Source organism: Taeniopygia guttata, chromosome 3, assembly GCF_048771995.1.
Source record: "Taeniopygia guttata chromosome 3, bTaeGut7.mat, whole genome shotgun sequence".
NCBI classification, from domain to species: domain Eukaryota; kingdom Metazoa; phylum Chordata; class Aves; order Passeriformes; family Estrildidae; genus Taeniopygia; species Taeniopygia guttata.
This window is the reverse complement of record NC_133027.1, coordinates 11,820,760-11,843,479: the sequence shown is the minus strand read 5'-3', so window position 1 is coordinate 11,843,479 and position 22,720 is coordinate 11,820,760. Positions and strand designations below refer to the sequence as shown.

The 22,720-nt window shown below is 38.1% G+C and overlaps 1 protein-coding gene and 1 long non-coding RNA gene across 2 annotated transcripts; both read right to left on the bottom strand.

Annotated features, from left to right (window-relative positions):
- Positions 1-113: 113 nt before the first annotated feature.
- On the bottom strand, positions 114-12,649 carry LOC140683633 (3'-5' RNA helicase YTHDC2-like). The gene is made up of 16 exons (XM_072926336.1): positions 10,895-12,649; positions 9,944-10,122; positions 9,696-9,792; positions 9,532-9,619; positions 9,352-9,432; positions 8,824-8,906; positions 7,790-7,895; positions 7,533-7,652; positions 6,907-7,179; positions 6,274-6,400; positions 5,625-5,830; positions 4,744-4,939; positions 3,521-3,630; positions 1,784-2,073; positions 1,208-1,385; positions 114-418 (listed from the first exon to the last, which is right to left on the bottom strand). The coding sequence occupies exons 1-16, from the start codon at positions 10,957-10,959 to the stop codon at positions 374-376; spliced, it is 2,244 nt and encodes a 747-aa protein (XP_072782437.1). The 5' UTR covers positions 10,960-12,649; the 3' UTR covers positions 114-373.
- Positions 12,650-15,175: 2,526 nt separating this feature from the next.
- On the bottom strand, positions 15,176-20,427 carry LOC140683634 (uncharacterized). The gene is made up of 3 exons (XR_012054830.1): positions 20,299-20,427; positions 17,756-17,858; positions 15,176-16,584 (listed from the first exon to the last, which is right to left on the bottom strand). It is a non-coding gene; the product is annotated as an uncharacterized lncRNA (long non-coding RNA).
- Between the last annotated feature and the right edge of the window lie 2,293 nt (positions 20,428-22,720).

The window sequence follows — 22,720 nt, the reverse complement described above, 5'->3', positions numbered from 1 at the left end:
CAGACTGACCACGCTGTTCAGGCTGTTGCTCCACACGGTGGGCACCAGCTGTCACTGGTATATACACTGTATGCCGAGGCGGTCGCGACACAAAGCACAGACCACAAGCGGTCTCAGATGGCAATTCTTTATTATCGAACATGGCTGACCTTTTATAAACTTTCTAATTGTTTATACTTCTTCTACCCCAACTACTGGCCACAAAAAAATCAACATAACACCACTGGTGAGCAGTAACAGTGACTTTAGTTAACTTTCTAAAAATACTTTGTCCGTCTGCAGTGCTCTCCTTATCTTTCTTCAGTTCTTCTCTTCTCTCAGTCTCCTTGGTAGCAGCCTTGGAGAGAGCTCTTTAACAGCTTCTTCTTGCCTCTCAGCTTCTTTTCGCTCCTTTAGCTAACAGGCCTGCTGTTAGCCCCTTCCACAGTAATTCATCCATGAGGGGCAAGAAACAAGTAGAGCAGAATAGGATTAAAAAGTCTAGTGACTAATTAGAATTGGTTAAAGTCTGACAGACCTTGAGATGACACCAAAATTAAGCATCCTAGAGTGTAGCCTACAGCACACTACTCGCATTTCTATATTCAGGAAACATGTTTTCTTCCTTTTACGCTGTCTTAATTTAAAAGCTGAAAGATTCAAGAGGAATTACTACATCCTCCAATGAGTCCATGAAGTTTCCTCTCAATGATCTCCTTAGTGTTACTGCAGTCTACTATTCAAGTATATGTGACAACTGTCACAGTAATCTCATTAAAAATGTGTACTTTGTTCAAATAACCATCACAAAAATCAGTCATAGTAAGGCAGATAAGACAGAATCAGTATTGATATTGAAAATCTATTATGGAAGCCGAGAAAGGCAGAATCCAAAAACTTCAGAAGTGTGTATATAATATACTCATTTAGTTGAAAAAAACTAATACATGTTTATTAGAAGAAGTTTGGGGTTTTTTTAAAATCTCATTTTTTCTACTTTGGATAGCTTCACCTCCCCAGTCTACAAATTATTTTTGCTGTATTAAACTAGTGAAACAAGGATATTTAGTCTAGATTTTTAAGTTCCAGAAGGAAGTATTATGCAGTGTTACAAATGAAAAGCTACGTTAGGTTCCTAATTTATCAGTAAAATACCTAACTGCAGAATGATATCAGCAAGAAATTCTATTACTCTGGAAGAGCGGGGTGATATGTTAGAGAACTCTACCTTTCCCGACACTGGAGAAGAAGGAGTAGCACAGGCGTTGGAATAGCTACTGCTGTCTGCAGGCTTCACTGAGGACTGAGCGGATCTGTCATCTGAGAATTGTCTGGAGAGCAAAATGTCTTTTTCTTTGTACTTCTTTGGCTGGTGGAGTGCAGGAGAAGTAGATTTCACTGAAACCCTACAAAGGACATACTTTGAGTTTCACAAGCAGTCACTGAAAATTTACATCGACCTGCCAGCCTACTGCATGACCACATGTATTACAGCAACTACAAAATCTATTAAAGCCTAACTAAAAACTCATACTGACCATTCATTGCTTTTTAATGCTACTGTTAAACTTCTTCTGCTACTTCTCAAACATCACAATTCATGGACAATATTCCTGACTGCTCTCTCCAACAGCAGCCCCAGGTATGAAATACTTCTCTTTGGGACTACAATGTAGCATACAACAGTATAACACCTTCAAACTGTACTTCCGCTGTTTCCACCTCCTATTACTAGCAGAAACTTAAGTGATACTTGTATACATAAATTGCAACCTCCAGTGAGCAGAAGACCTCAGCATCTTACTTTTCAGCATGAGAGAAGTCAGACAATTCTGTTTCTGTTGAGCTGTTTCTGCTGTTGCTTGACATCCATGTAGATGCCAAAGGAAGTTCTTCACAAGTCACAGGCCTTGGTCTCTGGCCAATTCCTGAAGGCTGCTGTAGACCTGCAGACTGTTCTTCAGCACTCAGAACAGCTGTAATTGCTCTTACAGTTGTTTCATCAACCTCAGACCACAGCTTAGAAGGAGCTCGCATGCGACGCAGAAACAAGCTGTGCCACTTCTGCCTGAGTTGCAGCAGCATACCAGCAGCCTGCAATAAATTCCAATTCTGTTAAATACTGATGAAAATTAGATCACACAGGTAAGAGAACCCTGTCTTTTCCATATCAGGCAGCACCTGGCATTCTAATATAAACGGGGCCCACAATTAAAGGCAAGACTAAGGTCTTGGGGAAGGGGAATAATCCATATTTAAATTAAGATGTTAATTTGCTTTCTTTTCCTTGGGTGCAAGGTAATTTTGGAAACATTTCATTTAGCTCGGTAATAAACTTAGCTTTGTATTGTAATTCCACAGACCTTTTTTTTTCCTTCTTATCTTTCAAGAAAACCCAATCCTTTCATGCTTTATGCCCTTCCTCTCAAATCAGTCTCTACTCATGCACTCTTCAGTCATAGTTGATGGAAAAGAGCTCTAAGTGATATTTTTCTTACATAGACACCTGGTCAAATGTGATGACTAAATTCAGAAGACTATTGTCTAATTCTGCTACCAGAAATGCTTCCATTACAATAAATTAAAAAAAATCACTCTTCTGGACATGTCTAGGAGAGAGAGTATTATTATTAGAGTTGGTAAAGTTGTGTGTTTCATGACCCATAAACTGCCTCCTACCACAGCCACAGCTCCTCAATGACATAAAGACTTCTATTTCAAAGAGGTTTTGAAATTTATCCTTCCAAAATCTGACAGCAACTTTCTTTCAGCAACTTCAGCTTCAAGTGCTCCTTTTTTGATCCGATTTTGGTTATCCTCTCAAAGAAAGAAGAACACAATATGCCAATGTGACTGTTCTCTCAGCTCCTGTTCAGATTTTGGCTATCCCAGCTCGTGCTATGGCCTGATGGAGCACCATGCAGGCAGGACAGGAGGCCAGAAGGAGCAGAAGGGCCCTTATGCAGTCACTGTCACCTGCAGCTTGCTGTCCCTTGCAGCCATTATCTTTTGTCTGCCAGTCTCTTCAGAATCTGCTGACGTGTGGAAAGGGACAAAACTGCCAAGCTCAGATATAAAACATCATACTGCCCAGAAAGTTTTTGAAACAGACCCAACAGCATCTAGATTGCTGAGGCTTTCCTGGTCCCTTTTGTGAGAGACAGGACACCCACATCAATATGGGGGAAGAGGGATGAGCACTCTCAATGTTGACTTAGGTGACTAATTATTCTCTTTCTTTTTGCTGACAAGTAAAAGAATAGAAAGGTACGGGTGATAGGTGATGAAACACTGCAACTTGGATGTTGAATACACGGATTCAGGCGACAGACAACTCTGTGCCAAAGGGGATTGAAGCCGTTTAATTATTGATGAGCTTGTGAAGTAAAGGTTAAATCACAGAGTACCTAGTTTGAGAGACCGAAATAGACCATGACATTCTTGGAGAAAATTCTTGGCTACTCAAATGTTACAAAAACCTTTTCACATCTTTTTACAATTCCTCTACATGAAGCAAACCCAGGAGTAATTTCTTACTTACTTCAGGGTCCAGTTTGAGATGGAGCCCTTCATCCAGCTTCAGCAGTGCCAGATCAGCAGATGTCTTGTCCTCCATCTCACTGTCGCTGCTATCATTAGATACCCCTCTCCCTGAATTAAAGACAAGAGGTGCATTAGCATTTCCATATTTTTTCTACTATTATTTCTACACAAAAACCCGCATACTACGGTATTACTAGCAACAATGTTTTTCCTTCTAAAACTGACTTTAAATGTAAACATTTGTAAAACTACCTCTTCTTTTCTGCAAATACACTGCAAAGTCTTTGCTCCAGATAGCAGCAATCAAGCCAGACCTGCTGAAGGTCCTACTGTGTAAAAACCTGTATTGATATGATGTGACCCAACTCATGTACCTTCACCAGTATCCACAGGCCACTATACAACTTTTGCCTAAAGCTGTTTGCAAAATCACACATGCCTCTATTTCCTAGTAAAACAGCAGATCTAAAGAGCTAGTAAGAAAAAAAAAAAATCTATACATATAGCTATTAATTAGGATTCTTTATTTTTCTTAAGTGCAATTCAATCAACATGAGCACTACTCTAAGGTTCACAGTTTAAAAGCAAGACAGGAAAGCTCTAGAAATAAGTTGGACTTTTAGTTTGATTCAAACTATGACAACTAGAAGCAGTTATTTTTGCTTCCATTCCAAGAGGACTCAATGTAAATCAGAAAAAAAGAAGGAAATTTCTATATATTCTCTATTACTCACAGTTAATAGTACAGTTAACTGAAATTAAAAATTATCAGTAGAACATGTCTTGAAAATGTATGTGTTAGCTAGAAGCAACATGACGTGTTTGCCATATTGATTGTTTCTAAATTATTCTGTTTGAATAATCTGGTTCAATGTATCAAATAAAGTAGTCTGTAGAAAAAGAACATGCATACTACACTTCTCAGTACCAGTACTACAGTTCTCATTAGACACTGTGGCTGTATTCTTTCCTTACAAACTATACTACAGTTTCTGAGACCCTACAACTGTGTAATTTATGGACTTGAATATGTAAGGAATCCCAAAATGGAGAGATTTATTACAGAACCAACAAACTCTTCCTGAATAGCTGCAGGAATTATAACAGCGCTATTTTCAGAATCAGCCAATACATGTATTAAATATTACTGAAAAATAAGTTTTCCATGTCACACGCTGATGTATAGCAACGGAAACATCCCAAATCCAGACTCCAGTGTACCTCGAAAGGATGAAGATGCCTGCAAGGCATTACTTGGCAGTCTGGCTGGTCCACAGAAGAGGGCCACCGTGACAGGTGTCACAACAGAGCAGCACCTGATGTTTGCTGTCTTGTGAGCTCTCGTCATTTCATCATATATAAGCCAGTCTGTAGGGAGAGCCTGGATGGCTGCAGCTTGTCCATTTGCTGGGGCAATCTGTGCAAGAGCAGGTAAAACCAGGCTATTATACCCTCTACCTGTAATTAATGTAAATTTGAACGTATTTCTCATTTTATCCAGAGACACTATGGATGCCTCAACCTGGCAGTGCTCAAGGCCAGGCTGGGTGGGGCTCTGAGCAACCTGGACTAGTGGAAGGTGTCCCTGCCCGTGGCAGGGGTTGGAATGAGATAAGCTTTAAGGTCCCTTACAACCCAAACCATTCTATGATTCTGTATTTTGAGAACTAAATACACATACAATTATATACATATAAAAATATACATGCACATAAAAAAGCGTGAGAGAATTCAACCAGATTCATAAATTATCCTACCATGATAAAACAAAATATTTTGCTTTAAAAAGAAATGTTAAATAAAAGTTTCAGAGAAAAACTTGCTTTTAAGAATAGGGATCATTATATCTTTAAAACAATTTTATAGCAGGGCAGTTTTTTTGTCATTTTGCCTTGTTCCATCTAGAGAAAAGACTAATTGAAATGATGGAAAAATGAATCAACTCCAATTCTATCAGCTGGGTAGAACGGTATTTTCTAAAGCTGTAGTGTTAAATGCCTATACTGCTTTTAAAGTACTGACAAATAGGAAAAGACGTTTCTAAAACACGTGACAGATTTTAGTGCCCTTTTTTTTGAACTATGAATTCAAAGTGTCTTTACCTTTTTATACTGAGACTGACCAAGAACAGAGGTAGGATGAAATCGCACTTTCGTCTCCTTTGATTCCGTCAACACCAGGCTGTCTCTGTCTACATGCACAAGATTGGGATACATCCCGGCCACTAAGGCACCTTTAATTACAGCCCAGTTCTCAGAGTTAGTATTAACATCTCTAATATCAGCTCCTCCTCTGGCTCTCACAAAACCTGACAAATGAAAGAGACAAAACAGTGCCATGTTAGCTTGTGTTTGGTTCTCAAAAGGAGTCAGAAACTAAAGGTGAAATAAATGACTTCTTTGTTGCATTTTTCACCACTGCCAACCTTAACAGCACCAAGAAGAAACCATTACACTGAAATCCTTCCTGATAAGGGGTTTCATACTAACACAGAATACCACTATTTTGTACAATATAAAGACATTTCCTATGGGAATAATTCATTAAAACATGAAATGCAGTGGCATGTGGAGATGAGGGTGCTTTCAGTTAGATCAGCCACAATTCCTCATCTGCACCATACCCTGCATGAATGTGTGCATGAAGGTGTATTTCAAATTAAGGAAAATTACACCAGTGGACACGATTTTTGTTACAATTTCTATATGCTTGACTTTAAAACAATGTTAAAATTGTTTCCAACTTCTCTACCTGAGGCTCTAAGCTGGCCAAGCACCTGTGTTCTCATTCCTGCAATGGTTTCCATTGTGGCTTGGGATAGGAAGTGCTTTTCACAGAAGGCTCTCTCCCAGCCGTCACTGCGTGCCTTCTGCCATGCCTGAAAATGTTTTTACATTTGCCTATTAATTTGAATGGCTTAAACTAAAAACTGCATTTTTTTAAAATATTACATTTATGTCAATAAAATGAATGCAAAAGCCACTCTAAAAGTTAATGTATCAAACCAGATTATTTTTTCTGTTCAACAATTAGATTCTCTTTATATGTTCACTACAGTGATGATTATGTCAAGTTAAAACAATAAATAAAGATCATTACATTAAGATCATGATTCAAAGTTCAGTGTAGTAGGATGCAAAGAGGCACATTGTTGGAACATTCAAAATTTTATAATGTTTGAAACAAAACATACTACAAAAACGGTTCCCTCTTCTGTGGACCAGCCAGACTGCCAAGTAATGCCTTACACAGGAAAGGCACTAGGCAAAAAGAAAGTCTTCTCTGAGCACTTAATCACAGTCCGCCGCCACTCTACATCCAACTGGTGCATCTGCATTTTGCTTGAATGTGCTGTGATTAGTACTCTCTGAAATGAAAGACTACCTGGAAAGCCCTGAGCAGGGCCATGTGGTCACTGAACGTTCCGGCAGCAAAACGCTTCCTGCACAGCACGGCTGCACGCTTTTGGGAGGCCAGCGTGGGCAGCACAAAAGGGTCTTGGCAGGCAAGAGCACAGGCAATGGTCAGAACAGGATCCAGGCACTTCAGAACTACAGCATACAACACCATTTTACCGAGGTGTGGCTCTACAGGTAATTCAGTGAGGTGATAACCAAGCTCAGTGAGATCTTCCCAAGGGTCCATGGCATCTATGGTCTGTTCATAAACAAACAAACAAACAAATAAAGGAGAGGGGGATGGGTACAGTGGACAAAATCAATTTACAGTGAAAGCAGAAAGGATGTGAATAATGGACATTAACTAGACTTGTTTCCAAACACTACAGAAGCAAGTCAAACTATTAACTGAGACAAGACTTTGAAGCACTCTCTTCCCTTGACATGGAAAAACACATCCCTACACACAAAATGAAAACAGACAATAAACAAAACTTCAAAACATCCTTAAGTAATTAAAAACAGCTTCAGTACAAACTGAAGTCAGTAAACTGCTACACCACAAATTTGGGATCAAACACAATTACAATCTAAACCTATTCCTTTTCTGACCTTAAGCATATGCACAGCATTTCTCACAGTTACAGCAGGCGGAGGATCAGGCACTTTCATAAGAAAGTCTACAATTGGACAATTAATTGGAGCCAGAATTTTTGTGTACAAACAGATCTCCTGCAAGGTAAAAGGCAGAACAAAAAAAGATTACCAAGATTTGGAAGCAGCCGCCAAACACATGATTTGTTGCAATTAATAGTATGGTTTGAGGGCATTGTATTTTTTAAAGTTATAGTTTCTAACTGAACATGCACCTGAAGCGGCATTCTTAGAAGTTCTGGAGATTGAAATTCCAACATATTCTGAAATCGGAGCCTGCTGAAGAGACGAAAGCAGACTCCAGGCTGACAGCGCCCAGCCCTTGAAAATAAAATATGGAAGGTTGTGAAAATGAGGATTTCTTTCTAAAAACAAAACCAAAAGCCAACAAACAGACACAGAAACTCAGAATGGAAAGAAGAGGCAGTACTATGAAGAAAGTGTTGTTAAGTCACACACAAAGTGAGAGTTTTCTAATCATGAAGTATTTTTGAGAGTGTGGCAATTTTTTACTGTAATTTTAACCCAACACTGAGAAATCTGGAGGAAAGAAAAACAAGGCTTATCTAATGTAAAGTGCTGTGGGTTTTTTGCTAACCTAAGACCAGTTCAAATCTCAATCATCCTTTGTTGTGAGGAACCAGTTGCAAACTTTATTGTTTCCCCTCACATCCCCTAAACAGAAGTGATGCTTGGAGTAAAAGGTAGAATAAAGATGAAGTAACTTGTGAGTGAATGAGAGACAGCAAATTCTCTCAGTCATATACATCTATGTGCATATGTGCAGCTTAATGCCAATATGATTGATTAAACAGGCATTTGTTGCTACATAAACTTCTGAGCCCTCACCCACAGTGCTGGGAAGAATATAATCATGGCCTGTTAAGTCATGGATAGCTTGGAGAAAGTGAAATAGGCAGTCCTCTGCCGACAGACATGATGTGAAAACACCCCACTGGACATTGTGACTGCTGGTGCTACATGGGAGAAAGAGGAAGGAGAACAAATTAATGGGGGGAAAACAACCCAGACCTTTGGGAAATGCCTGAGCGTCACTTTTCTACAACTTGGGAGATTATTCCAAGGAAATACATGCTGACGCCTACTCACCTGCAGAGAATGAGTGTTGGCCACTATGCAACACAACACTGGACTAGGCCAGAAACAGCTATTCTGTTGTGTGCTTTATTCTAAACATAAAGGACTGTGGATATCTGCAAAATGGAAACCACTATGAGGCATTTATTACCTGCCTTTTCTCTGGATAGCACTGGCTTTTGAAATCCACCCCATTTTTACCATTGTAACACGACTCAGTGCATCAAAAGACTTCTAGAAAAACAAAGAAAGGAATGCAAACTGAAAACTCAATAGGGTACATGAAATACAAGTTACTAGTTATTTAGATTACCAACAGAAGTTTTCTAAAAAGTATGAAATAGTAATATATACAGCAGCTTCTGACACAAAGGTACCTTCTCAATTTTGAGTGAATTAATGAGGGTATCTCCTTTCTAGTATCTTAATGCTCCACAATTTTTGAAATTCAAGATTTTAAAGGTTTTTTAGACAGATAGCTTACAGTATTTGTCTTAAAACAAATGCATGTTGAAACTTTTCAGCAAGGACTGTTGCCTGACAGGCACTAGCTCTCAGCTAGTAAAAACTTTTTTTTACTTTACTGTAAAGTCATAAATAAGAATAAAAAAAAAAGTTCTCCAAAATTTATGCACTGTGTGTTTTAGAATCACACTAGGAAAATTTATGGCAGTCCTACCTCTTTCACCTTGCCTGAGTCAATGACAAACACCACATCACTGACTGTTATGCTGGTTTCTGCAATATTAGTAGAAAGAATCTGCAAAGAAAAAAACCCAAACCACCAAAACTGTAATAACTGTAAAAGCAATGGCAAAATAGGTCATTGTGGCATTGGAAAAAGTCCTCTAATACTTGCAATTTTGCGAATGCCAAAAGGTGGACTTTCAAGCACTTTCTTCTGGTACAAAGTCTGCATACTTGAATGAAGCATGAAAACTTGGTATCTAATGCAAGACAAAAGGAACATTTTAAGGATCCTTAAAAGGAGCAATGAAAAGCCACAGCAACTAAAGGTTTTACCTGTGAGCATTATCAGTGAATCTCTTATCATCGAAAACAATGCGGTCTCTCAGGCTCACTATCTCATCATACCCAGGAAGAAATATTAAAATTGCTCCTAAAAAAGGAAGTGGGTTTGCAAAGTTAAACAGAAAATTCAAATACATATCGAATAGCACTCAGAAGGTTTTAACGTTTGTGGATTGCTGAAAAAAGAGCATGATTCATCAGAAGCCAAATCCACAACCACTGGTTAGGTATTTACCTACCTGCATCTGAACTATGACAGATGCTGTGAAGTAAGTGCATTATCAGATCCAGATCCACTTTTTCATCATCAAAACTGTGATGATAAGCTGTCAGTAGCTCTCTGTCCTCTGCACTAAGGTCACTAGCACTTTTTTGGACCAGGGAACTTTCATCCATGTTTCCAAATCCGAATGAAGCGCTGTAACAGGAAAATACACCAGAATCAAGGCTGCCCCTTCGGGTTTGCATTGAGCCATCCACTCAAACTTAGTTCAAGACCAATATGACTATTGGTCTTGAATTCTGATGTTTAAGTGTAGCAGAAGGGAATCACCATACTATTACTGTTTACTGATTTCAATGTTAACCCAGTAAAGGATGCCACTTTATTTATTAGTGTTAACTTTAGTTTTCTTCAACTTCATTGAAACACAACCATAAGCAAAGGAAAGTATAAAGATACTTCTCGTTTATCTGTTCAAGTAAAAATATTTAAGAGATACGTGTTCTCCAAAAATTTCCCACTAGCAGAAACTACACTAAGAGAAATTATAGTAGAGATAAGCTTTACAAAACACTACCTCAAGTACGATAACTGTAAGTTAATCAGAAAATCATTCTTGAATGGCCTAGTGTACACATTACTTCTGTAAATTTTCTTTAATATGCCTATTGCATATAAAAAGGATAAATAAAAACACATGACAGATTTGTTTCCAAAGTAAGCATGTGAAAAGTATAGAATTAGCAAGTTGTGCAAACATAAACAATATGATACTAAGTACAAACGTTTTTGCTGTTTATTTTTTGAAATATTCCTATTCGTAAAAAGAGGTCTTGCCATTAAGTCCAGATTTTAGACCATGAAAAGCTAAAACCTGTTCTGATTAAAAGAACAGAAACCTCAAATTTCCCATCACAACCGTTTGTATATCATATACAACTGATTCTGCAAAACAGTTACAACTGACCTGTAGGATTCCAACAGATGAACAACCTCCGTCTGTCCAAAGTGCCTAGCCCAGTCCACAGCCATCCTGAAATAGTTGCACAAGTATTTTTATTAGACTTTTCCCTTCAAAAGATGAATATGAAGAGCGCATCAGGAGAGGCAATTGACACCAGACTTTTGTACCCATTTCTGTACTGACATCCGTACTGTTATTGCTGGATCTGCAACTTCCCATTTGAAAGTGCATGAATAGGTGTTAACAGCTGTCTGACTTTTAGGTGACTACAGTTCTTTACCACAAAAGAATGTCCGTTTTACACAGGAGCAAACATGCACAAGGAAGTGAGGAGGAAGAAAGTGCCATTCCTTTAAAAAGTCCACAACAAGGTGCAGAGATCAGACCTGCCTGTTTGCAGTATCCTTGAAGTCATCTCAAAAGGTCACACCCCAGGCATAACATTTGGCTATTTCATGTCTTTCAGAAGCTGTCCTCCTCACGATGCAGTTCACTGTTTTATCTTTAAACTGCATTCCTTCCCAAGTTTTTTCAAATGTTAGTACCAAATATCAGACCCCTGGAATCCTAATTCTTATCATTCCATACAACAATTATTTACTGTACTTCCCTGTTTATATGAAGACATAATCCATGACCACAAAACCTGAGTTTCTACAGATTCACAAATATTTTTACATGCTACAATATATTTAGAAACATAACAGAAAGATCTTCTGATATGGGTAACTCCATGAAAATAGGAATTGCCAAATATTTTGGTCCAATTCAGTAGATTACAGTTGTTCTGCTAACCAGTATCTTAAATAAGACCTACTGAAACAAAGTTTATAGCTCATAATCAAGACCATGTAATTAAGAATTCAATTTAGAATTTACAGAAAACAATGTGATTATCAGGAGTTAGAAATTGTTGAGGCTGTCAAAATCTATAGTTCTTACAGCAGTGTGATAAGTTAGCAAATTAATTTAGATGTTAAACAATTTTCTTTCTCTCTCCTATATTGACACATAAATCTATGTTTTGGTTTCTCTGTTTTTACCAGCCATTAGATGATTTGCAGTGGATACTTGCTCCCATGCTGATCAACTGTTCTACTTGACTCAAAAAGCCTCTCCCTGAAGAAATCATCAGAGCAGTTGCACCAGTTTCACTGTGCCTATAATCAACTGAGAAGTAAAAGAAAAAAAAATCCAGCAAAACCAAGAGAAATGTTATTTTTTCATCTAAATATAGTACAAATATTGCTTTCAAATTCCAGCCCAAAGAGAATTTGTTTCCTCACTTTATCTCTGAAGTTAGTTCATATGAATTCTACACTGTTTTAGAAACACACTTCTGTCAATACTTCAAAACAACAACTAACTAAACAACCCATTATTTCTGCTAGCCCTACCATTTTTTCAGTCGGCATCAGAATGCAAAGGTAACACCATTTGAAACTGGAGATAAAAGTAGCCATAAAAATCTAAGTAAATTTGAGGTTGCTTTTTTTTATGTAATAACACATGAAACTTACCACTGACATTTTCAGTTAAAATAAGATTTAACAGCTGAGCAAACAAATCAATATCTTTATGCAACCAGATGTCAGAAAGACAGGAATCCATTTCTTTTACTATCCACGATTCAAGGCAATTCACATCTTTTTCAGTCTGAAGATAAAAAACAATATTGAAAGCTTAATCTCTTCCAAGAGTTGTCTTTATTCTTATACATTACCCACAAAGAATTGGAATGGTTATTTTTCCCAGCAGCAACAGAAACCCAAATATATCAGTGTAGATATACCTAACTCAGGTATCAGTTAATGCACTGATTTTGTCATATGCAAGTACGAACACAATGGCAGTCAAGCCATTTGATCTGAGGAAAAGCTGTGTGCAACCACCCTATCTGAAGAGCACACTTCAGCTAGAGCAGTTCATCCTAATCAAGTAATCTTTAAAATACGTTAATATCCTGAAAGACTCAACAGAACTGTAGAAAACAGATTTTAAATGGCTAGAATACAACACAAATATAAACATCTCTTCCGACAAAAGAAAAAACTTACCAGTTAATTAAATACTGTGTCACCACCATCATCCAACCATTTGTACTCCTCATTTGTCCTTGGAACTGATTTTTGTCTCCGAGATGTCCCTTTGTTAGTGTTATCTAGAGCTGAACACCACTCAGCAAGAGTGTTCTTCTGTTTCTCTTCTAGAATGCAAAGTATTCCCCAAGAAAGTTTTAGAGTCATATTTCTTATCCATTGTTTTCTACTAAAAAAGTTAGTTACAGCAGGTTTTACCAAGTTTTACCTATTCAACCTCTTTTATTTAGTCTAGAATGCTACTACCAGTCCAACATAAATGACATATTTAAGGGTACCCAAAGGGCGCCACTGCAAACAAGGGCTATAAAAACAAGGTAAAACCCAACACTTTGGTGTTTAAGCCCCCAAAACCTCCGTTATTCCAAACTACTGCATTCAAAGTATCTTCCTTAAGTAATCACCTTCCACACAATCTCAGACCAGATCTTTTTCCACAAATGGAATTCTGAAGACGAGTGATGCAGTCCCTGCATGTAACAACTTACTTTTCTACACAAGTGGAAGAAACCTTAGAAAACACCAGGGTCCTAACTGAACTTTTCTGACCCCAGTGATCAGAGGTGAGCACTGTGATCAATATCCAGTTAGGACTGTATGTTATAGCTTTGGGGTTTGCATTTTTAAAAAATTTTTCTTTAAATAATCACTGGGATCATTACTTTCAGTTGCCAAGAAAACTTCTGAGCAGTATCTACTTAATCAACTTAAACCCAATGATGTTTAGCTCAAGAGTGTTAACACTTAAAAAAATACATCCATGCCTGAAGAAAGCAGTGAAAAATGTTACTGAAGGGAATTTAGTGCAAGATGTACAAAATCATGCCTGCTTTAATAGCTGCACTTTAATTTGCACCCAAAGGTACAGAGCATCCTATGCTTCTTTAGTACTTATGTGGGCAGAGCCCCCAGTTATATATAGCTCTACAGCATAACAATTAGAAAAAAGATGACATTTATCAACTGAATGAAAAAAGAATGCAACCACTGAATCAAAGTGATTTTTTTTCTTTAATTGCATAAACTATTTCAAAAATGTAAATATTGAGAGCTTAAAGACGCTGTCATCTAATCACATCTCATTTAATCTCCTGACTCTGGAATTTTAACAGAAAATAATCCTGTTAACTGTTTGTTCAATCAATGATTCTTACTGCCAACCCTTACAATTAACAAATCCACTGACCTTGCTGCTTCTTTTCTTTGTACTTCACCATCTCTTTGTTTGCATACCCAGTGCTTCGTAAAATGTCCTCCAGAAACATCTCTTTAACTTGAAAAGGTCTCCCTTGGACTAAAATAGAAAAAATCCATAAAAGATTCTATATTCACTAGCTTCACTTACAGAATTAATTCTTTTAAAAAACTACCTTCACTGGAGTTTATTTTTCTCAAAACTGTACAAAACAAAATATTTCCAAAGTCAAATGCCACCTTGTTTCTCCTCAACCTCTTCAATTTTATGAAGTGTTATAGCAGGAGATGTTCATAAGATTGACAGTTATTAACTACAATTTTTTTAAATGAAAAGAAGAAAACAGCCGTGTTTGTTTAGGGTTACAAACAAGAACCTGCCATGTAAGTCTGCCATCTGGATTAAAAATGTAATTAATTAATAAGCAATTAATACAGCTTTTTGCAAGGTTCCACACAGAGACAGTACATCTTTATACTGAACTACTTTCTTTTCATGAGAAACATGTAAGAAGGCAGCCTTATTTCCATATCCTCAACTAATTCAGCAAAGCTGAGCTTTTTTTACTGAATACTTCTTGACAGATGAGACATCCCAGTGGCCTTTACCTTCTGGTAATTTATCCTGATTTCTTTTTCAACATGACTATTTTCCAGACATTCTCTGTGGACATTACAGGATGCTTTTTGCATGAAGATTAAAATCTCTACATTTTGATTTCTTGTTCCTTAACCTGACTCAGGAACACTCAGGATTTTCCTTCAGAAAGAACAATCCACAATTCACATACTTTTAGAAGCTGTGACAGAGGAAGCCTTCCAACACTGATCACAAACTCTGTGTACTACAGCGCTCCACAGCTACAAAATGTGGTTTTCTGTGGTCAGGATTTTGTCAGCCATATTGCTGAAGGAGACTCAAACCTTGTATATCACATTAACAGACAAAGCCGCTTCTTTTAATTCTTAAATTAACAAAAAGGGAAAAAAAACATCTTTTAAATTGCTATTGGCCTGTTACATAACCAGCACAAACACTGTGGTAAACTGGAGAGATTGGGAGAGATTGCCATCAGATTTTCCAACACAAATTGACCGATCTGAAAGAACAGGAAGCTGCAAAAAGAGTAAACTGGAAAGTCATACAACAATCACAACTGAGGCACTCCCTTGCAAAAAAAATTCAGAGAACATGAAATCACGTGTAATTTCCAGATTCCTGTCTCCAACAAGCTGCAAACCTTATTCAACTGGGCAGAAATTCAAAACAGAGAACTAAGCACTTCCATCTGCAAAAAAAGAAAGGAAAAAAAGGGTTCCTCCTCACAAACATTTGCTAAAATAAACCAGTAAGCAATCCCATTTCCTAAAACCGTTGAGATTTTTTTTAAAAGGCTGACATGCAGAGAGTCTACCTGATTGTCAAATAAAGCATTTCTCTTGAAAGATACTTTTCAAAACACATTAAAGTTGGACATTACTGTTGAAAAAGTAAGAGGATTGCAAGATGCCAGAGGAGGTCACCCATGCAGAAAACCTGCAAGCCAGGAGGGTGGGGCAAAAACTGCAAACCCACAAAAACCCCCCACCTCCCACACATTTACATTTTGCCTTTACTAAAGATCAGTCAAATGAAATTAAACCAGCAAAAAATGGTAACTTTTCTTTGCATTTGAATGTAGTCTAACTGCAGGTAACTGAGTCTGAACACAAAATAAGCGAAACTGGATGTCTTTTCTGAATATTTACCTAGATGAACAACTACTAATTTTCTTTAAATCAGAGAATCATGTGATCCTTTTTTCATGTGAAACCAAATCTGTCTAAGCCTGTATTTCTGAACTGAACTGGTACAGTTATCTGTCCAGTAACCAGTAACAACCTTCACAAAGCCTGAAGAGTAAGATCCTACTGGAATGCATTGATACATATCACACTCATGTAGCTTCTAAGTCCTGTATCAGCATGAAGACAGAACTTCAATAACCTCTTCCTACTTCTTCAATTAAGAGTGGAGGGGGGCAGGATGTATCTGCATTTACAGAACTCCCAGTGACTAAAACACTTCACTCTGAATGAGGTGCAAATAGTCAAGAAACAAGAAACCTGCATACAGAAGGAACAAGGATTCCTGTAATTCTCAGTGTATTAATCATGTGCCTTTACTCAGAATAATTTGCTACAGTTTAGTAAGATCTGTGAGTCTCAAGGCAGGTATACTCAGACTTAAAATCAAGACTTACTATGTATTACTGGGCAGCTTCCAAAATACCTAATGAAGAGATTTGCATCTAGAGCAGCACTAGAGAGAATTAGTTTTAAATTATTCTGGTTTTGCAGCACATCTCTCAGTTTTATTAGCAAGAAGTCGCTGAACCTATCCCTCTCATGTACTTCATCCTGTAACAAAAGGGGAAAAAAAGATGAAAAACCATCACAGATTCAGGATCACAACTTCTGACAAAAACAAACTTCTCTAAAAAAAAAATACATGTTTTGGTGGCACATTACAGAGGCCTTAAAATGTGTGAGTCTAGTTTAACTAATAGGGTTTTTTTAAAAAACTATCCATAAAGAAACTAAAACACCTCAAAAAGTTTTTATCAGCGCTGAGTGCATTGCAATGCTGAAGCCATAAACACTTTAACTTCAGAGGCTAAAGTGAATATCTGAAACCTCTCTGATTGTGTATTTGAGGCCAAATTTCAAGAAAACACCACAAACTACAAATTTTGTTTTAATAAATTCTCACTTCACCATTGATAAGCATTTAAAGAAATGTATGACACCACATAATCAGAAAAACAGGCAAATTGCTTAGACAAGTCACACACAAAGCCTGTAAGTTAAGGCACATAACTGATTAATCATCTTTTTCATTCTTCTGTTTTGATCTATATTATGAATGAAGGAAACAAGGACTCAAAATACAAAGTTTGTAGGCTGACATCAAGAATGTATAGATCATTCTCATGCTTTTTAAACTTTGATAAACAGGCAGGCACCTAAACTTACCTTTTAATCTTCAGTACTTAAATCTTGCCAAAAACATTCCAGTTCCCCTTATTCAATTCCACAATAGGAATATTGACATAATCACAAATTAACAATCTGAATAATTTGCTAGCAATTAGACTCCACATTATCTTGAAAACTCTGGGCAAACAAATGGACTGAAAACCTGTATTGCTAAAACAAATGGTAAGAGAAATTCTGACACAATCACATTGAACCACATCAATGTAAGCCTCCCTAAGGATTTTCTCCTGACCACGGAAGTTCAGAAAAATTTACACTTCTGTCCTTCTCCACTCCTCCTGATTCCACACTTAATCATTGGCATGAAAATAAGACATTTTTACAGGAAAAACACAAACACACAGAAAAACACCAAACTGCACAAGACATGCATTCTACTCTGAGGACTCAGAAAGTCTTTAAAGTTGATTCAGATTCTACCAAACAAAAACACCTAAAGTGCTCAGCAAATTTAAATAAAACAAATGAGGACCTCATTTTCCAAAGCAATACATATTGCTCCACCCCACATGAAAGACCACAGGATGCTCACCACAATAACATGGGTCACAGTGGAGAGGGTGCTGTCTCCTGCCATCAGCGTGCCAAGAAGCATGTCATTAGTGCAGAATGTTACCAGTGTCTTTGGAGAAACCCTATGGATCACATCACAGAGACAACTTAGGGGGTTGCACCATTTAAAGCTGTCCATGGATCAAAAATTAAAGCAGCTGCTGACCAGAAGAGAAATTACAGTTCTCTCCTCAAAAGATTCATGCACACCACTTGTTTTTAAACTATGCCTTTTCACAGACATTTCCTAACAATTTGTAGTGCTTGCGCCCCAAAACTCTGGACAATGGATTAATTGAAAGAATAAGATTCAATTTTTAATAAATAAGAAGGAAAAGAGAACTGTGAAGAAACTCTGCATGTCATTCAATTTACTAGAAAATTCCATGTGGAAAACTAGGTTCCAATTCCTCAGCCTGTGCTTGGATATAGCCTTTGTATTTGTCTACACGTGGTAGGATGAGCCTGTCTGGACGCCAGGTGCCTACGCAAGCCACTCTATCTGTCCTCTCCATGGGCAGGGGAGAGGAAACACAACAAAAAGACTCCCAGGCTCCAGAGAAAGACAAGGAGAACGTGGGTCTCTCCCACGGGAACATGGGTCCTCCACGAGCTTCTCCAATATGGGTCCTTCCCATGGGCTGCAGTTCTCCAGGAACTGCTGCAGCACAGGTCCCTTTCCACAGGGTGCAGTGCTTCAGGAACAGCTTGCTCCAGTGTGGGACCGCACAGGGTCACAATCCTGACAGCAAACCTGCTTCTGTGTGGCTCCCTCCCCAGGGCCACAGGTTCTGCCAGGAGCCTGTTTCAGCAGAGACTTCCCAGAGGATCACAGCCTCCTTCAAGCATCCACCTGCTCCAACACAGAATCCTTCACAGGAGGATCCCTGCTGCACCACGGACCTCCACGGCCTGCTGGGCCACAGCTGCCTCACCATGGGCTGCTCTGGCACCTGGAGAATCTCCTCCCCTCCTGCACTGACCTTCCTGTGTGCAGATCTGCTTCTCTCACATGCTTTCACTGCTCTTCTTGAACTGCTGCCTCTGTTGTGCAGGTTTTCCTCCCCCATTCCCCACTGTCCCAGAGGCACTACCACCACCACAGATGGGCTCAGCCTTGGCCAGAGGCAGGTCTGTCTTGGCTGGCACCGGCTCTGTCACACACAGAAGAGGCTTCTGGCACCTCCTCACAGAAGCCTCCCCACAGCTGCCAAAGCCTTGCCTTGAAGACACAATTCATTACAGCTGACTAAATCACAAAGTCATCTGCGTGATCCTCTGGTTTTTCAGGAGGTGAAAATACTGAACTTTTACAATTCTATACCTGGGGCACAGTTAGCTGTCCCAATAAAAACAGAAATTGTCACTACTCTCTCTGGTACTGCCATCCTAAAAGAGCTGAAAAGTTCCTCTGTACTGTACTCTACAGCTTTTCTCTGGAAGACAGTTAAGAAAACCTTAAAAATTATATTTCTGTGTTACTATAAACACCTCTAAACATATCCACTCAAATTTTTTTTTGTCCACGTCTCAAAATATTGTTATCGCCCCCTTTCAGTGTTTCTCTGGAGTAATTGTATTGATTTTTCTCAAGCTGGATTTTCTGCGCTGCTTCCAGTAATTCTACCATTTTCACCTGACTCTGCTCTTCTTCTGCCAGCATAGTACTTCCATATATTAATCATCCAGCTTATTTGTGACACATCTTCACTAGCTCTTCTAATCTCTCAATATCCTTGTGAGCTTTCATGCACACATTTGAATTCTTATTGTGGCTTCGTTGTTCAAGTGCATTCATTTTCATCAGCTATGTGTTATCTTTGTTCACTCAGGCAGCACAACCTTTAGCCATCTTCTGGTCACTCATATCTCAACTGCTGGCCCTTCCCTGAAATGTCACTTCGCTACATGGTGCAAAGATGTAAAAACCCCAAACAATCCATTCATGCTCTGCTTAGAGACAAATTCATCAAGTGATACTGAAATCTCTACTTTTACATCACTTCATGTTATAAACACAGAAGCTGAAGAAGAGTAAATTTAGTCCAGACTAGACTGGTAAATAATGCTCAGCTTCATCAGTCGCATTCCAATTTTTTTGTTTTCCCTTTTATGGCTCCTATCAACTCTCACTACATAACATTTGTTACAGCATGCTGGTTTTCACACCTACCTTCAAAGCTTGCAGACCTTTTGGATCCGCACATGTTAAAAGCGGGGGGGGGGGGGGGGGGGGAAGAAGAAAGTGTAGACTTGATCTGAAAATCAGACAAGGATTTCCATGCATACACGCCGCAGAAGAAATCAACAGAAAATACCTGAGATTCAGTTCTGTAAGACAACCTTCTACATGAAACTGCAAAACACAGGAAGTAAGCCATCCTTTTCACTCTTACGTATTCCTTACCTGCAGTAACATATCCCACCTGTGAGGCTGCAACCCAAACATACTGCAGTTTCAATGTACACAAGATTCACAAGACCAACACAAGATCAACCGACACTTAGAAATACCATTAGTACCTGCTTTCTAACCGGATCTGGTAACCAATTGTCTGGCCAATCTTCTCTCTTCTTTCTGCTGCCACTCTTTCAGCCACAGCAACAGCTGCTAAACGTCTTGGCTGAGTACAAAACACACGACAGGGAGTTCCGTTCTTGTAGCAGTCATCAAGGATAAATTGAGGGATCTGTAAAGAAGTGGTTCAAATTTGCTTTTTGAGAAAGTCACAGCTTTGTTAGCACAGGGAAACCATTAACTGCATATCAATATTGCACATTGCAAAAGACTTTTCATTACAATTATCACAGCAAGCCAATCTGAATCAGCAGAAAATAAATTCCTAAGTATAACCTATTTAGGTTTTTTTAAAAAAAAAACTTACAGTGCCTCCCTCCTGCTTCAGAGAAATCCAAAAAAAAAAAAAAAAGAAAAAAAAGCCCTGTAGATAATCTCTCATTTTAACACAAAAAATAGATTACTCTGGATACTAAGAACAGAACTAGCCTTAGAAGAAAAAGGGATATACAAACATCACAGCTATTTTCCCTTCAATATTTTGTATTATTTTAATGAAAAAATGGTATCTACCAGAAAATTGTGAGGAATCATTTATGCTTCTAGTACCTATCTAGAGGCCTAGTGTTTCAAAAGCAAGAAAATGAATTGGAACAACATTTTCAATCACACAGGAAAAGGAAAGCCTTAAAATAGCATAAAAGTATCCCATATCACAAATGTTACACAATTGGCATTAGTTTAGAATAAATACTGTTATAGTTTTTATTTCATTGAAGCAACATACCTGTGTCGTTTTTCCTGATCCAGACTCTCCTATAACTAAAACAATTTTATTGTCCCTTATGATTTGGACAATTTCTTCCTGTTTTTCAAGAACTGGTAGTGACTGCCTGAAGGAATCAAACTCTGATTCCCCTCTTTTCACTGGGACCTGGGGGATACCATCATTAAGTCGACCACTTGTCTTGTTTACTTCTTTGTTTTCTGCAAAGACAAGTTAAAAGTTTATTTATGCAGACACAGAGGAAGGTCACAAAAACACTGCTCAAAAACTGTACTTAAAAATTAACATTGCTGACTTTTTATGCATCCCTGTCGGTAAAGTGACAAACCCATCACACATTTAGACGTCATTTTTATAGCATGTCCTGCAGTGCTTGGAATAGATATTTTTCAAAACACTTATTACTTTCATGGGTATTTTGAAGAAAACCAGACTCTTCCACAGCATTGCTCCATGTCAAAAAAGCCTACAAAGAGCAAAAGGAGAAACAAACTAAACCAGAGAATACCAGCCTGGTGTATTTTGGTGGCGTTTGTATCTGCGCCCACATTTCACACCTGCAGTTCCCCCTAGAAATACACACTGACAGAGTTAAACCTTTAAGCTATTCCACACGTTTGCCTGAAATCATACCAATGCAAGCATGCTGTATCAAGAGCCCTGGCCCCCACACAGCAGTGCGATGTGTTAGAAAGCGGTGCATGAGCAGCCAAAAAACGGGCACATCTTCTGAGGGAGCCACTTCACATCCATCATTGCAAGTACCACTCTATAATTCCTTGAGAACTATTTTCTGGCAGAATGAAAAGCTCACTGTAAACTCATTTATACATATTTAATGCCATTAACAGATTCATATACTAAATTTCAAGCTCTGTTGTACCAAGACAAACAGACTAACAGATCAGGAGAACTAAAAATACATTCTTGAGATGCAGAGAAAGGCAAATATTAGACTGTTCATTAACTTATCCCTTACATTCTTAAGACATTGCATTTCAGTACTTTTATTACAGCTTCCCTCTGTTCATATAACAATCCTATTAAACAACTAGAACAATTGAAAATAACAGCAAAGAAAGCACTTCAAGAACAGACACCACATATCAGAAACATGCAATTAAACAAGGCATACTGGTACAAATGTTTTCTGTTCACTACACCCATCTCTGCACACAAAAACACAGTGCAACTCTTCCACTTGTAGCTGCTAAAGCAATAATCTAGATGAAAACCTTGCTTTAAAAAAAAAAAACCCAACATTTTGACAGAAGTTTGTCTTTCAGTGAACTCTTCCATATTCGAGAAATTAACAAGTCTGGACAGTAGTCTCTTAAGGACCAAATCTATTTTGTAGAGATGAAGAAATAAAAACTAAAATTATTGATTTATCAAGGACATTAATTTCTATAAGCAGAACAGACAACCGCATTTTCTCATATAGGCATTCTTATGGCATCACAAGAACACTGACTCTTCAACCCCACCTCATAGTACTTGTGTGAAGCCACACTTCAAAATGTGCTTCCAAAAAGATTTGGCTGGAACTGGCTCAAAGATTCTAAATTAACACAACACAAGGTGGACATCTCAATGTGCATAATATGACTTCCCAAGTTCCTCACAGCACCAGTTATAAA

Coding starts and splice junctions, on each gene's coding strand:
- LOC140683633 (XM_072926336.1), bottom strand. CDS start 10,959: ATGGCTGTGGACTGGGCTAGGCACTTTGGACAGACGGAGGTTGTTCAT. Junction 9,793..9,943: donor CTGTCATAGTTCAGATGCAG/GTAGGTAAATAC, acceptor TTCCTTTTTTAG/GAGCAATTTTAATATTTCTT. Junction 6,401..6,906: donor CCCTGCTCAGGGCTTTCCAG/GTAGTCTTTCAT, acceptor AAACATTTTCAG/GCATGGCAGAAGGCACGCAG.